The following is a 13,114-nucleotide window of genomic DNA, read 5'->3' as shown; positions in this document are numbered from 1 at the left end:
ACCTAGGTCCTTTGCATATATGTTATGGCTGAGTAGCTTGGTGTTCTTGTGGAATTCCTAACAGAAGGAGTAGGATGGTGGGGGACTGTCTCTGATTCTTTTACCTACTTGCCTCCTACTGGGTTGCCTTGTACACCCTTGATGTGATGGCATATGCCTGGTGTTATAGTAGCTTGTGATGCCATGTCCCTGGGAGGCCTATTCTTTTCAGAGGGTAGGCAGAGGTTGGGGTGGATCTGGAGTAGAGGGAAGGTAGGGAGGAAGAACTGGCAGGAGGAGAGAGAGTGGAAACTTGTTGGAATATAATATATGAGAGAAGAATTTTTAGAACTGTCGCAGAAAATACCTGGAATTAGAAAGAGAGAGCTTAACAGAATTTTAAAAGCAATTGTTTTAATCTGGCAGCTGATGGCTGCTTATTTGACATAAAAATTATTAGACTCAGCATGGACAGACTTCTCCCTGCCTCTAACACTCTTAACAGCTATTGTGAGTACTTCCCAGGTAAGATTGTGGGTGCTGTATCTAAGAAGCTTTGGTGGTTTGCAGGGTCTTTATTCTTAAATGAATATTGTTTTTAAATATTTAAAAATAAGGAATAATATTGAGTTACTTTCTTCCTATTCTTAATTTATTGAACACTTCAGACTGAAGAGAAGATTAAGCAAAGAGACTCCAGAAAGAAAACAAATGAAGCCATGGCTACTGAAACATTAAGTACAGCCAAAGACACAAACTGAAAAACAAAACAAAATGTCTAACATCAACACTTTTCAATAATATTAATGGCTTCAACTCCAATATTAAAACACAAGCTAGTTGAACGGGTTGAGAAACAAAATCTGTCTTTATATTGTCTACAAGAAACACATCTTAACTTGAAAGATAGGTACCACCTGAAAGTGAAAGGGTATTTAAAAAAGTATTCCAAGGAAATGGGACTGGGATGCAGGCAGATGTTGCTATTTTAATATCTAACAAAATAGACTTCAAACTAAAAGTAACCTGAAGAAATACAGACAGCCAGTTTATCCTAATTTAATCAAGGGGATATATATATATATATATATATATATATATATATATATATATATATCTGGTTCACCCAATTTCATAAAAGAGCAGTATTGGAATTAAAGACACAGATTAACACTAACCCACTAATAGTAGGTGACAATATCATGTATTTTTCAAATCAAGCCGTGTGACAAATGATAAAAGCAGCTTTTATCTCCTTGTTCAATGTTGATTCTTCTACTTGGGGTCTTTGTAATTCTATATGTGTCTTGTACTTGTGGTTTCTATTTATGTGAAGAATGTGGTATATAGAATAAATAGATATTTATTCAAATATATTCCTAAGTGTTTTATTACATTTTTTGCACATTTTATAAGTACAGTGGTTTTCATAATTTCTTTTCTGAATAGTTTTGTATGTAGATATGTTCCATATTTTTGTGTTTCAATTTTATATTCTACAAATTTTTGGCTTTTTTATTAATTCTATCTTTCTGGCAGGTTCCTTAGAGGCATTTTTGCTTCTGCATCTCTAATTTGGAAGCTTTTATTTCTTTCTGTTGGCAGCCTTTCCAGTTGAGTAGAAGTGACAAGGCTGGTATCCTTGTCTGTTGCTTACCTCAGAGAAGGAGCATTGTACCATAGTCTTTGTTGAGTGTGATGTTAGTTGTAGCCCTGTCACACACAACATCTCTTGTGTTGAGCTGCTTTCTTCCTATTCTTAATTTATGGAACTTTTTTTTTAATCATGAAAAGATGTTGGACTACGTCTGATGTCTCATTCAAGAGCAATAGATTTGGGCCATCCCCATTTCTTCATGACAATTGTTACAGTCCAAGGTATGCACTTGTCTTCTGGGGTCTTAGGAATGTGTCAGAGATTCTCAAGGCTCTTTTAAGTGTATTGCTACTCAGCTTATGTTTTAGAATTTTTTCATTTATTGTTTTCCTCAACAGTAATTATTTTTGACGAATACCCAGAGGATTTACAACAGAAAACTTCTGAGTGAGCCTTGCTAGCCCAGTCCTCTGAATGACTGCCAGACACTTGGAATAATAGCAACTCTCTGTAAAAGGCTCTATCCATGATCTACTCTCTTGATGGCTGGCAGAACTTTTGTTTCCCTATGAAGAAAAGCTGTTAATTTTCAAGACTACCACAAAGACAGATGCTGTGGGATGGGAATACAGAAGGCCAGCATACCACAAAGCTCACTTTTACTCCAGTCAGCTGGTCTCTCTCATCAGTGCTTCTTGGTCGTTGCAAGCCTTTTGTTGAAGTTGGTAAGTATGGAAAACAGCATGGATTATAAATGTAATTTTGGAAAGCATGATGGTATATGCAGTGGCCAATCTCCAGCAGGTCCCCAATAAACTTTTTCTCCTGCTTTAAGTCTCTCTAGTGGTTCCCTATTCCTCATAATAAATCAGAGTTGACTCATGTGCCCAAAAGAAAAAACACAGAGGTCATAGTGTGCAAGTATTGTAACTATTTCATGAAGTACCTTGGTACTTCTACCTTGGTCACCAGGACAAATTGTTCTTGGGAAATCAGGCTGTTGATTGTGACAATACTTCTGAGCATCCATGGGGAAGCCCATTGGAAAGAAAGTGAGCATTCTGCTCAGACCACACATTACCCAATGGTTGCATGAATGACCACCTTGGAAGTGAGTTGTCTGGTCCCAGATCTGCCCTACAAAGGCCCAGTGCCATGAATCAAGTGATGGATCTTTGTGGTCAGCTTACATCTAGGCCAACCAACCTATTCCTGAATTTTTGACTATTGGACACTATGAAAAAATAAATACTATATATTGTTTTTAACTAAGTCTGATTATAATTTTCACTTAATCAATCAATTACTATTATAGTAATATAATAATTAAAATCAGCTCTCTTTACAAAAATATTCTCAACAAGAAGGTAGAAGACATTTTTCATGTTAAGTATTGCATATTGATGACTGCACCCCTGGCATGTTCAAATGATCTGTAACAAATTCATTCTAACAAAATACCATCCTTCTGCAATGACTCCATTTAAAGTTATATTCAGAGCACAAAGAATATTAACATCACAACTATTCTCATTTGTTTCATTGTCAGGAAATGAAGCAGATGTTACCAAGACCCAAATGTAATAAAATGAATGAAACCATAATCTTACTTCTGAACATATATACAGATATCCTAAAATCCCTAACAAGTGGACTCTAAGAGGCAATGTTTTCCAGATGTGCTGTTATACTTCTGTAAAGCTGATTTCCATACCTGCAAATAGCGGACGACTCTGCAGACCAAGTCAGGGGCCATGAAGTCTCCCGTGAATCGCCAAATGATGTCTGTCAGGATATTGATCAGTCCTGTGAAGGAGTCTAAGGAAAACACATGCTTCAGTCTCTCCAAAGTGTGTGGATACACTGCTGTGAAAACAGATTCCTGGGGTGGTTTTATTTTCTCCTAGCATAGCAGATGGCTACAGAGGAAAAGGGAAGCAGGAGCGCCTTGTCTTTAAATACCAGTTTGTTTTCACCTAGAAAGGATTTCAGCTACAACTGAGGAGGAATCAATAGTCCCAGGAGAGGGGCTTCCATGCTAATGCAAGCACTGTGAGAAGGCTCACAAGAAGACAAAACTGAAGGCAGCAAGTGCTTCCAGAATTCATCTCTTTCTTACACAGGGTAGACCATCATCTTATTGCCTGTCTAACATGGGTGAAGACAGACTACTGAAAGTTTTGAATCTTGGTTTGTCTCAAAAAAATTTTTCCTTTTAATTTAAACTTTTTTGTGAGGTTAGTACATGAATATTATATTTACATAGTTTATTCCCCCTTCCCTTTCCAACTCTCTTCATGTTCCCTACCTACCAAATTCATGACCTCTTTTTAATTCTTATTGTTTTAAGAGCACTCTTTCTCTCTCTCCTCTCTCTCTCTCTCTCTCTCTCTCTCTCTCTCTCTCTCTCTCTCTCTCTCGTGCATTTAGTGTTGTCTGGATATGTATTGTAACCTAACAGGGGCCTCATATCTATAGAAAACTTATTTTTCTCCCTCTCAGCAGCCATTTATTGGTACACTGTTGTACAATTAATATGCCTTCTTAGTGATAAATCATTCCACACATTTGGAGATTAGTTAAGACAAAGCTCTTTATTAATAGCTTGCCCCCTGCCTATGCATGCTTGAGACAGGTGGGAGAGCTGGCTCTGTGGTTATAAGAGCAGAGAGTTGTCCCTGACTGCCACCAGAACTAATACACAGGAGAGCATGCCCTGCACATCACCAGGGCAGCATAATAGAACCAACCTTGTTAGTGGAGCTGTGGGTGAGCCAGCCCCAAAGTTGTGAGCACAGGAGAGATGTCCCTATTACCCATCTGTCATGTGGTAGCATGGGTGAGAGAGACACTCACCTGACAGGGAGAGCTGGCCCTGTGCTCATAAACTCATGAGAACCAGCCCTTTTATTGCAGGTGGGGGTGAGACAGCCTCAAAGTTGTAAACATGAGAGACCTGTCCCCAATTCTCATCTGGTGGACCAATCCTACAGCTGCCCAGGCCCAAATCCAGCATTATGACTTGGCCTGTCCCAAAATCCATCCCATCCATGACTTGCTGGAGCATAACGAACATGACCTGCAGGCCCAAAACTGCAGGATCTCCATAACACAGGGCAACTACAGGAAACCCAGGAAGAGTCCCATTAAGGACCCAGCATCCATAATGTAATAGAAACCAGAGGCCTCAAATAAGACCAATGACTCTTTACAATGAATGTTTGCCAGTAAATGGACAAAGTAGTTTATAGTGTGACTCGTGTGACACTGCAGCTTTCATGATGAGATTTTAATTTTTTTTCCCTTTCTCTTAAATTTTGTTTTATTGAGGGGGGTTGGCACACAGGGGTGGAGGGAAGATGCGAAGAAAGGGGGTAATGAATGGGATCAAGATGCATGATGTAAAAGACACATAGAATAAAGTTTTAAAAAATATGGCAAAAAATATCATACCTTACATACAGCCCTGGCTAATGCTCAGAGGAGTTGGCCTTGAACAGAAAGTTCTACTAGCTTCTGTAGACCTGAGACTCACACATTCAACACACTGTCATCCTTAAGTCTCTTTCAAGTCCAGGCACTCTGTTTTTACAACTTAAACAGAGTTTGGCCACTTGGTCAGATGGGAGATTCACACAGCAGCAAATTTATTTTCATAATTACTGAAGTGCACCAGAATTGCTCTTTTCAAATAGTTGTTATCCAGGTTCATCCTACTAAGCTGACAGAATTATGCTTTGTCTGATAGGACACAGGGGACTTAATGGGAGACAAGGACTTATTGGTGGTTGTGACCCTGAGCTGCCCCCTTGCACTGATGGTAGAGGAATATTCTTTGGTATAAGGATGGGCATAATGGTGAAGTTATCTCCTTTTGTTATGGGATGGAGTCTAATTAAAAGTCAATCTTGATAAATAAAAATTACTAGAAAACTTAGTAACATCACACTTCAATTATTCTACAAAATACTCTTTCTTACAGTTTCTAACAATCCTGGCTAGTAATGATCATTGGAGGTAATGCTCCTTTAGCTAAACTCTTTGTGTAATTTAATGTTTCCTAAGTAAGTGTGATAGTTTGAAAGAAAATGGTCCCCAAAGGGAGTGGTACTATTAGGAGGTGTGGCCTGGTTGGAGGATGTGTGTAATTGTGGGGGGCAGGCTTTGAGGTCTCTTTTGCTCAAGATTTCCTCGGTGTGACTTTTAGTCAGCTTCCTATTGCCTCTGAGTCAAGATGATGTAAGACTCTCAGCTCCAGCACCATGTCTGCCTGCACACCACCATGTTCTCACCGTGATGACAATGGGCTGAATCTCTGAAACTGTAAGTGATCTATCTGCCCCAATTAAATGTTTTCATTTACAAGAGTTGCTATGGTCATGGTTTCTCTTCACAGCAATAAAAACCCCAACTGAGACAGCAAGTTTATAAGTAAATCATTTATAGTATCAATTTTACTTCTTCGAGTTTTCCTGCATCAGTAGCTCTTTATCTAGGGGTGGTGAAATACTTGCAGTATTGTGACTTGAAACCAAGACCTCCCGAATGCCTGGAATGTGCTCTAACACTGAGCTCCATGCCAGGCCCTAGTTTACTTTTTATTAAAATATATTATCTATTTAAAATAATGGGTCTCATCATTTCATTTTAAGACTTGTATATGCTATACTTAATAATATTCACACTGGTTACCATCTCCTGTCACATCCCTCTATGAAATTTATTAACATTTTTAAATTTCTCATTTAACTCATCATTATATTGTCATGCCCCCTTCAAATACACACTTGACATTCGAGATAAAACATGATACTTATATTTTTTGGTCTGGCTTATTTACTTAACAAGACTATTTCGGGATCCATACATATTCCTATGGATGATGGTTTTTATGGATAGACTTATACTGATATCTATAATATGTATATACACCACACTGAAAAATCCATTTCTCCATTGATAAACCCCTAGGCTGTTGCCATAGTGGGCTTTGTGCATAGTGTCACAATAACATTCAATTACTTTTCCACATGCTGATATTGATTCCTCTAGATATATTCACGGCTGGCAAAAGGGGTGATACTATTGATTTAGTGTTCTTTTTTTTCATTTCCATTGTGTTAAAATACCCTAACAAAGAACAACTTAGTAGAGGAAGGGTTGATTTGGCTTTAATTCCAGGTTCAGCCTATCTTTGAGAGTCTATCGAGGCAGAAATTCATGCAGCTACTCTAATCACATCCACAGTCAAGAGAAGAGAGAGTAGACACAGGCCTGCACTCTTTCAGCTTCTGCTCAGCTGGTTTTCTCCACTCTCATACAGAGCCTATCCCATGAAAAGGATCCTCCTATGTTCAGGGTGGGTCTTTCCTCCACCTACTTAATCCACACAATTCTCCATGGGTGTGTTCACAGGTCTACCTGACAATTTCCCAGCCTATACTCCCTTGTCAGGTGGTTCTCAGCTATGGCAAGTTGGCTTGTAAAACCAATGATCACATTTACCTTTTTGAGGACTTCCACACTGATTTCCTTAATAGTGTCTTTACTACATTTCCCCAAATCCCCCTTGACTCCTAGTCCCTTCTAACTTGCTGCCTCATTGGCCAAACAGTACTTTATTCAACAATCAATAGGATGAACATACATAGAAGTACATTCCACACCATCTCCTCTTTTCTGTCTAAATAAAAAGGATAACTTATCTTTTATAATAACTGAAGAAAACTATAACTACCTGTCTTCAACTCTATCAAAGAAAACAGAAGAAAAATATATAAATTCTAGAATTGACAGGACATCTTGCTACCTGGATACTCATCCAAAGTTCCTCTGTAACGTTGGGGCATCCATCTTCAGCTCATAAGCCTTAGTGTGTCTGGCACACTTCTCCATTTCAACAGGAACCCTTTAGTACTGTCTTGTTTTGTAAGTTTAACAGTCACTTTCTTGTGGGCCCTGTATGTCCAGTTTATACAGCAACAAACAATCCAGACAAGAACAGTTTCTTGCCCAAATGGCTAATTTTGCCATTTGAAGGCAAACTCCATAACTAGTTTCTTTGATAGCCATCCTCCGTTCTGATGTAATTGGTGTGCCAGGAGCAGTTGGGTCTCACTGCCAAGAAAAATTCTAAACCAATTTAAATGCCATATATTTGGTCAGTCTTTGAAAGTTTGAAGAATACCTATCCATCTCAAATACATCTCTGTATATCTAGAAAACCTAACTAACCTAATTGTAAGTTCTGACTATTATAGGTGACTATATAACCTGTATTTAATTATGCATATCATTTTTAAAGATCTGTATAAACACAATACCTAAATGAGAGGAGACATATCACAAAATTGATCTTAAAGTTGTATCAATAAATGAAAATCCATACCAATGCAAAGCATTCATTCCTATATCTTATTCCCCTTTTTGTCCTTTAAAAAGAAATTGACTATGTTCATTATCATTTATAACCAACCCCATTTAAATGAAAACAAACATTTACAAACAATATTTGAGAATTTGGGCGTTGTTCATTCCAAACAGCTTCCTGCTGATTGGGGGCGATGTCCATACCATGGGGATCAGGATAAAACATGGAAATCTAAACAAGTCCTTGTTTTTGTAGTCTGTAAGGCTGTATCATCTCAGCTGTTTTGGATGTAAGATCAATTGGGTCACTGCTTCAGGGGGTCTTGTTTGATCAAACCATATTAGTCTGGAAGGAATCCACAGCTTTTCATTTTCTGTAGAAACACAAGCAAAAACTTTTTCCCAAGTAGCCTGTCCTTAGACTTAAATGTTGAAGTCAAAGCATTTTTAAAAGGTATAAGTTGGATTAATTTAGCAGCACTTATATTCAAATGTGTTTTAGCAGCAGTAAATCTTTCCTCGGCAATCAAACAATTTAAAGACAACAATATAGCATATAGTATCCCTGTGCATTTTTCATCTTTAGGTGGCTTTTCTATTATTCTATTTTTACTTCCTTTTGTTTCTTTTTTCCTGCGACAGGGTTTCTCTGTGGAAATCCCCCTACCTCTGCTTTTGGAGTGCTGGGATTAAAGGTGTATGCCACCACACCCAGCTACTCTATTTCCTCCTGTTACTTTATCTCTCACAAGCCAACATATATTTTTAAACACAGGGTAAACATTTAGAGGTGTTTCTTTATCTGGATCTGTCTTTACTGTAAATCTTTACCTTTTTTCTGGTAAACAACACCGCCAAAATTAAAGTGGCAGCTTTCTTAGCTACTGTCTTTCAAGGAGCATGGCACCAGCTTGGAGATGTGGTCACTGCCACTGCCAGCTGCATTGGGCACGAACCCACATCAAAAGTCTCATGCTCTGCTGACTGAGCTAGCAGGGCCTCTTAAAAAGAGTCCTTAAGTTTTTCCCACTTTTTCTGAGTCAGGAAAGCTCTCTTAAAGCAACCACTCGAGTCTCTGCTTGTCTCTAGCAAAACAGAGACCAACCAAGAAAATGCTGCTAACAAGAAGTCGTGCTTGTCTCTGATCTTTTGCTGCTTAAATCCCTTTTTAAGCTTTTGTGAAGTTTACATGGAAGTTCATAACACTGCCTCCAGCTGCCTGGGTCTGCCGATGTTTGACATGGGAAGGCAGCTTGCGGCGGTGAGAGCTCAGAATCCTAGAACTCTCCAAGGCTGCAGGCTGTCTCAGGAGTGAGGAGTCCAACCCCCAAGAGCGCAGTGATGGCAAGAGCATATGGATGCCTCTCAGTGGCCCGACAGGGCTGGCTGAGGTGGCAGGTTTCCCTCTTCCTCTGGGAACCTTGGGGCATGGGGTCATCCCACTCACTGACACCATTCTGTTACGATAAATCTTTCTGCCACCCGCTTGAGTTCTGCCCGCCATGTGGATGGACAAAATAATACAGAGACTTATATTAGTTACAAATGCTGCTTGGCCAATGACTAGGATTTCTCATCTGCTAGCTTAGTCTTAATTATCATAAAGCTATATATTTTATAAGACTTATCTTATTGGACACCTTCCACTGGCGTCCTCATCCCTGGGATCACATGGTGGCTCAGAGCAGAGAGCAGGAGGGAAGAGCAAAGGGGAAAGGGGGCACTTCCTGCTTGTCCTTGCTTAAGTATGAGTCTTCCTGCTATGTCACCTCCTGCCTGGATCACCACTTCTTTACTACATTTCCCAGAATCCTCCTTGACTCCTAGTCCCTTCTAACTTGTTGCCTCATTGTCCAAACAGTACTTTATTCAACAATCAATAAGATGAACATACACAGAAGTACATTCCACATCAATAGTGGAACTAATTTATTTTCCTACCCAAAGAGTTTAAGGGTCCCCTTTCCTTGAATCTTAGCAGCATTTCTCTCTCTCTCTCTCTCTCTCTCTCTCTCTCTCTCTCTCTCTCTCTCTCTCCCGCCCTCCCTCCATCCCTTCTTGCCTCTCTTCCTCTTTTGGTTTTTTGAGACAGGGTTTCTCTTGGATGTCCTGGAACTCTCTCTGTAGACCAGGCTGGCCTAGAACTCACAGAGTTCCTCCGCCTGCCTCTGACTCCCAAGTGCTGGGATTAAAGGAGTGCATCACCACTGCCACACTGAAAGGACCATTTTCCTTGAATCTTGGGAGCATTTATTCTCTTTTGGTTCTTCTTTCTTTCTGTCTATCTTTCTTTTTCTCTTTATTTCTAATTAATTTTGTTATTTGACTATTTCATACACATGTATAATGTACTTTAACCCCCATGCCTCCTCCCCAACACTTTCTATGATTTTCCATCCATTCAAGTTTCATAACTTTTTGTTTTATTCTGTAACTTATTTAACCGGGATCATATATGTGACAATTGGATTGAAACCGTCTACTAGAGCAAAGCTGCTACTTCATTGGGTATACCACAGAGACAATGATTTCCTCTCTTTGAATTTAACAGTAGTAAATAGTTCAACAGTGAGGGATAGGGACTCTTGAGCTCCTCCTCCATCCCTTCTTACTACAACACAGTATAGACATTCACGGTTGCTGTCAGATTGTGATTGGAATGCCTTGGCTTGCCTAGAAGATGCAACTTTACAGCCCTCATCCTTTTTTTAAGTTTCATACTCATTCCAACTGGCTTCTTCAGTGTTCCCTGAGCCTTAGAGAGGGTGGTAGGAATGTCTTTTTAGGGCTGAGCACTCATTCATCACTTATACTCAGCACCTTGTGCAGCCAGGAATGTTCATGTTTACCACTGTTTCACTGGAAAGAGAGGATTTTCTGATTAAGGCTAACAGTAAAGTACAAACATATCAGTACAAACATAAATATTCAGGTGGCAGCTTGACATAGTGTCAGTCTAGCTAAACAGCATTATTCAGCTCCTCCCAGAGCCCATGGTCTCCCCTGCAATGGGTTATTGAGCAGGTTTCCAGTACCTCAAATCTAATCAGAAAACATTTTTTTATTACCATAACACTATTGCAGATTGGGCCTACCTTATATGGCAAATTGTTCTCATACCTCATAGGATTAACACCTGAGGAGGGCAATTGATAGCATTTTCACCCCCATTTCACTTTCTGGGACTATAAAATGCAAGCATTTTAGGAAAAGGGTTGCTCAGTTTCACTTTCTTTTTCTGTATTACACAGGTGAGCTATGTGATGTCTTCAGTACTAGGTCTTGTCATCTACTTCTGGTGGGGAACCAAAAACAAATGCTAGGAAATAGATCGATGACTCAACTTTTACGAGTACTTGCTTCTCTTGCAGAGGACCCAGTCTTGGTTCCAAGCACCCACACACCCAAGGACAGGCTGACTCATAGCCATTTGCAATCCAGTTGCAGAGGACAGGGGGGCCTCTTCTGGATTCTGTGGGCACCAGGCACATATATGGTACACATACATAAAGACAAAACTCTTAAACACGTAAATAAATCCTTTTTTAAAAGGAAAGGCAAGAGCCTTTATTGTTTGGGGGACTTCTGGGGCTTCCCTGACCAAACACTCAAAAGGAGGCGTCCCACCTCTGTCACTGGGACTTTTGTTCCATAACTCAATAAGGCTTTTGGGAGAGGCTTTGCCCAGATGCAGCATTTGTTCTTCATCTTACTTTTGCTTCCCATTTTATTTTATTTAGTTATGCTTTTACTGTTTTGTTTGTTTTCTTGTTGATAGCCTTTCTGATGGAGAAGAAGAAATCTTAAAATACTTTTCATTGTTTTAAAGAACTATTTCTTGAGAACAAGTAGTTACTCTACATCAAGTTGCTATTGGGTACTTTCTGTCCTGTAACAGCAGCTGCCTCTTCTCTCAATGCTATAGCCACCTGCGGGTAGTGCATACTTTCTCTGACCCTCCCCCTCTCCGGCCCCTGAGCTGGTCAGCACTACTCACCACCCACTTGGACTTTTACATGGGAAGTGGTTAGAGACATGGCCTCATAGTTCAGGGAACATATGACTGGGCTCATAAACACAGAACTCAGTTCTAATCATGTATCTCAGAGCTGAGAAGCCACTGTTCTCGAAGAGTCCTGGAATGGACTTCTGAAGTCACCTTGAAGTATAGAATAAAGAGAGTGCCCTGAAAGGACAGGATAATATCCTTTGGAATGCATCTCATGTGATTAGATACCTCTCTCTGGTGGTGTGTCCCTTACAGGAAGCTCACGAAGGTCTTAGAACCAAGAGGTAGAGGGATCATGACCTTAGTTAACCTCACTCCTGCTGGCAAAACTACGAGCCTCCAAGTATCATGCCTGTCTGTCTGTCTGCCATTTTATTTCTCTGTATGTAACAACAATAAGAAATATCAAAGACAACTACTCAGGCACTGCCAGAGAACTGTTGCAATCTCGGAGAAAATAAACCCTTTGGCAATTCTTAGCTATAAGAGACATCCTTTTTCTTTTCTTCCCTCTCTAATTTCATTTTCTTTCCTTCCATCGTTCCTTTCTTTTTTCCTTCCTTCCTTCCTTCCTTCCTTCCTTCCTTCCTTCCTTCCTTCCTTCCTCTCTCCCTCTCCCTTTCCTACCTTTTCCCTCCCTCCATCCCTCTGTCCCTCTCTCCATTCCTTTCTCCCTCCCTCTGCTCGTGTGTGTGTGGGGGGGGGGGATAAATGAATGTGTGGTGCCCGCACATGTGTGTTCAGATGCATGTGCCCACAGGAGCCAGAGGAGGCTGTCACTCTCTACTTTGTTTCCTTGAGAAAGGTCTCTACTGAATGAACTAAGCTTGCCATTTTTTCAGCTAGAGTAGCCAGCCAGTCAGCCTCAAGAATCCTTGTCCTCTATTTCTCACAATTGGGTTACATAGCCACATCTAGCTGTTTACAGGGATTCTAGTGGTGCAAACTCAAGTTCTCATGCTTGCTCAGCAAGTGGTTTTACCCATTCAGACATCGCCCAATTACACGCCTCTATGAGAACAGTTACTACTGATCAGGGCAGGCTTATGAAAAGTCTGAAAATTGTGGGCTGTGACCAATCAAATAGGACCCCAAAGGAGCATCTCCTGGGAAGAATGGGTGTGCTGAATGAGTGGAATGGATGGTGGACTTATTTGGAT

The 13,114-nt window shown here is 40.1% G+C and overlaps 1 protein-coding gene and 1 long non-coding RNA gene across 5 annotated transcripts in view; one reads left to right on the top strand and one right to left on the bottom strand.

Annotated features, from left to right (window-relative positions):
- Npsr1 (neuropeptide S receptor 1) overlaps positions 1 to 13,114 on the bottom strand; it is a 176,300-nt gene that overhangs the window by 43,350 nt on the left and 119,836 nt on the right. The window contains exon 3 of one of the 2 annotated variants that reach the window (XM_027411692.2): positions 3,291 to 3,394. The exons of the other annotated variant lie outside the window; for it this stretch is intronic. Coding sequence (XP_027267493.1) covers positions 3,291 to 3,394 — 104 coding nt within the window. The remainder of the gene's footprint in view (positions 1 to 3,290; positions 3,395 to 13,114) is intronic. 2 annotated transcript variants of the gene reach the window in all.
- Positions 5,787 to 13,114, top strand: part of LOC118238674 — a 134,939-nt gene continuing 127,611 nt past the window's right edge. For all 3 annotated transcript variants that reach the window (XR_004769573.1, XR_004769572.1, XR_004769571.1), the window contains exon 1: positions 5,787 to 5,899. This is a non-coding gene — a long non-coding RNA (uncharacterized LOC118238674). The remainder of the gene's footprint in view (positions 5,900 to 13,114) is intronic.

This window comes from Cricetulus griseus, chromosome 4 (assembly GCF_003668045.3).
Source record: "Cricetulus griseus strain 17A/GY chromosome 4, alternate assembly CriGri-PICRH-1.0, whole genome shotgun sequence".
In the NCBI taxonomy this organism is placed as follows: domain Eukaryota; kingdom Metazoa; phylum Chordata; class Mammalia; order Rodentia; family Cricetidae; genus Cricetulus; species Cricetulus griseus.
Note: the sequence above shows the minus strand (reverse complement) of the source record. Positions and strands in the feature narration are given on the sequence as shown.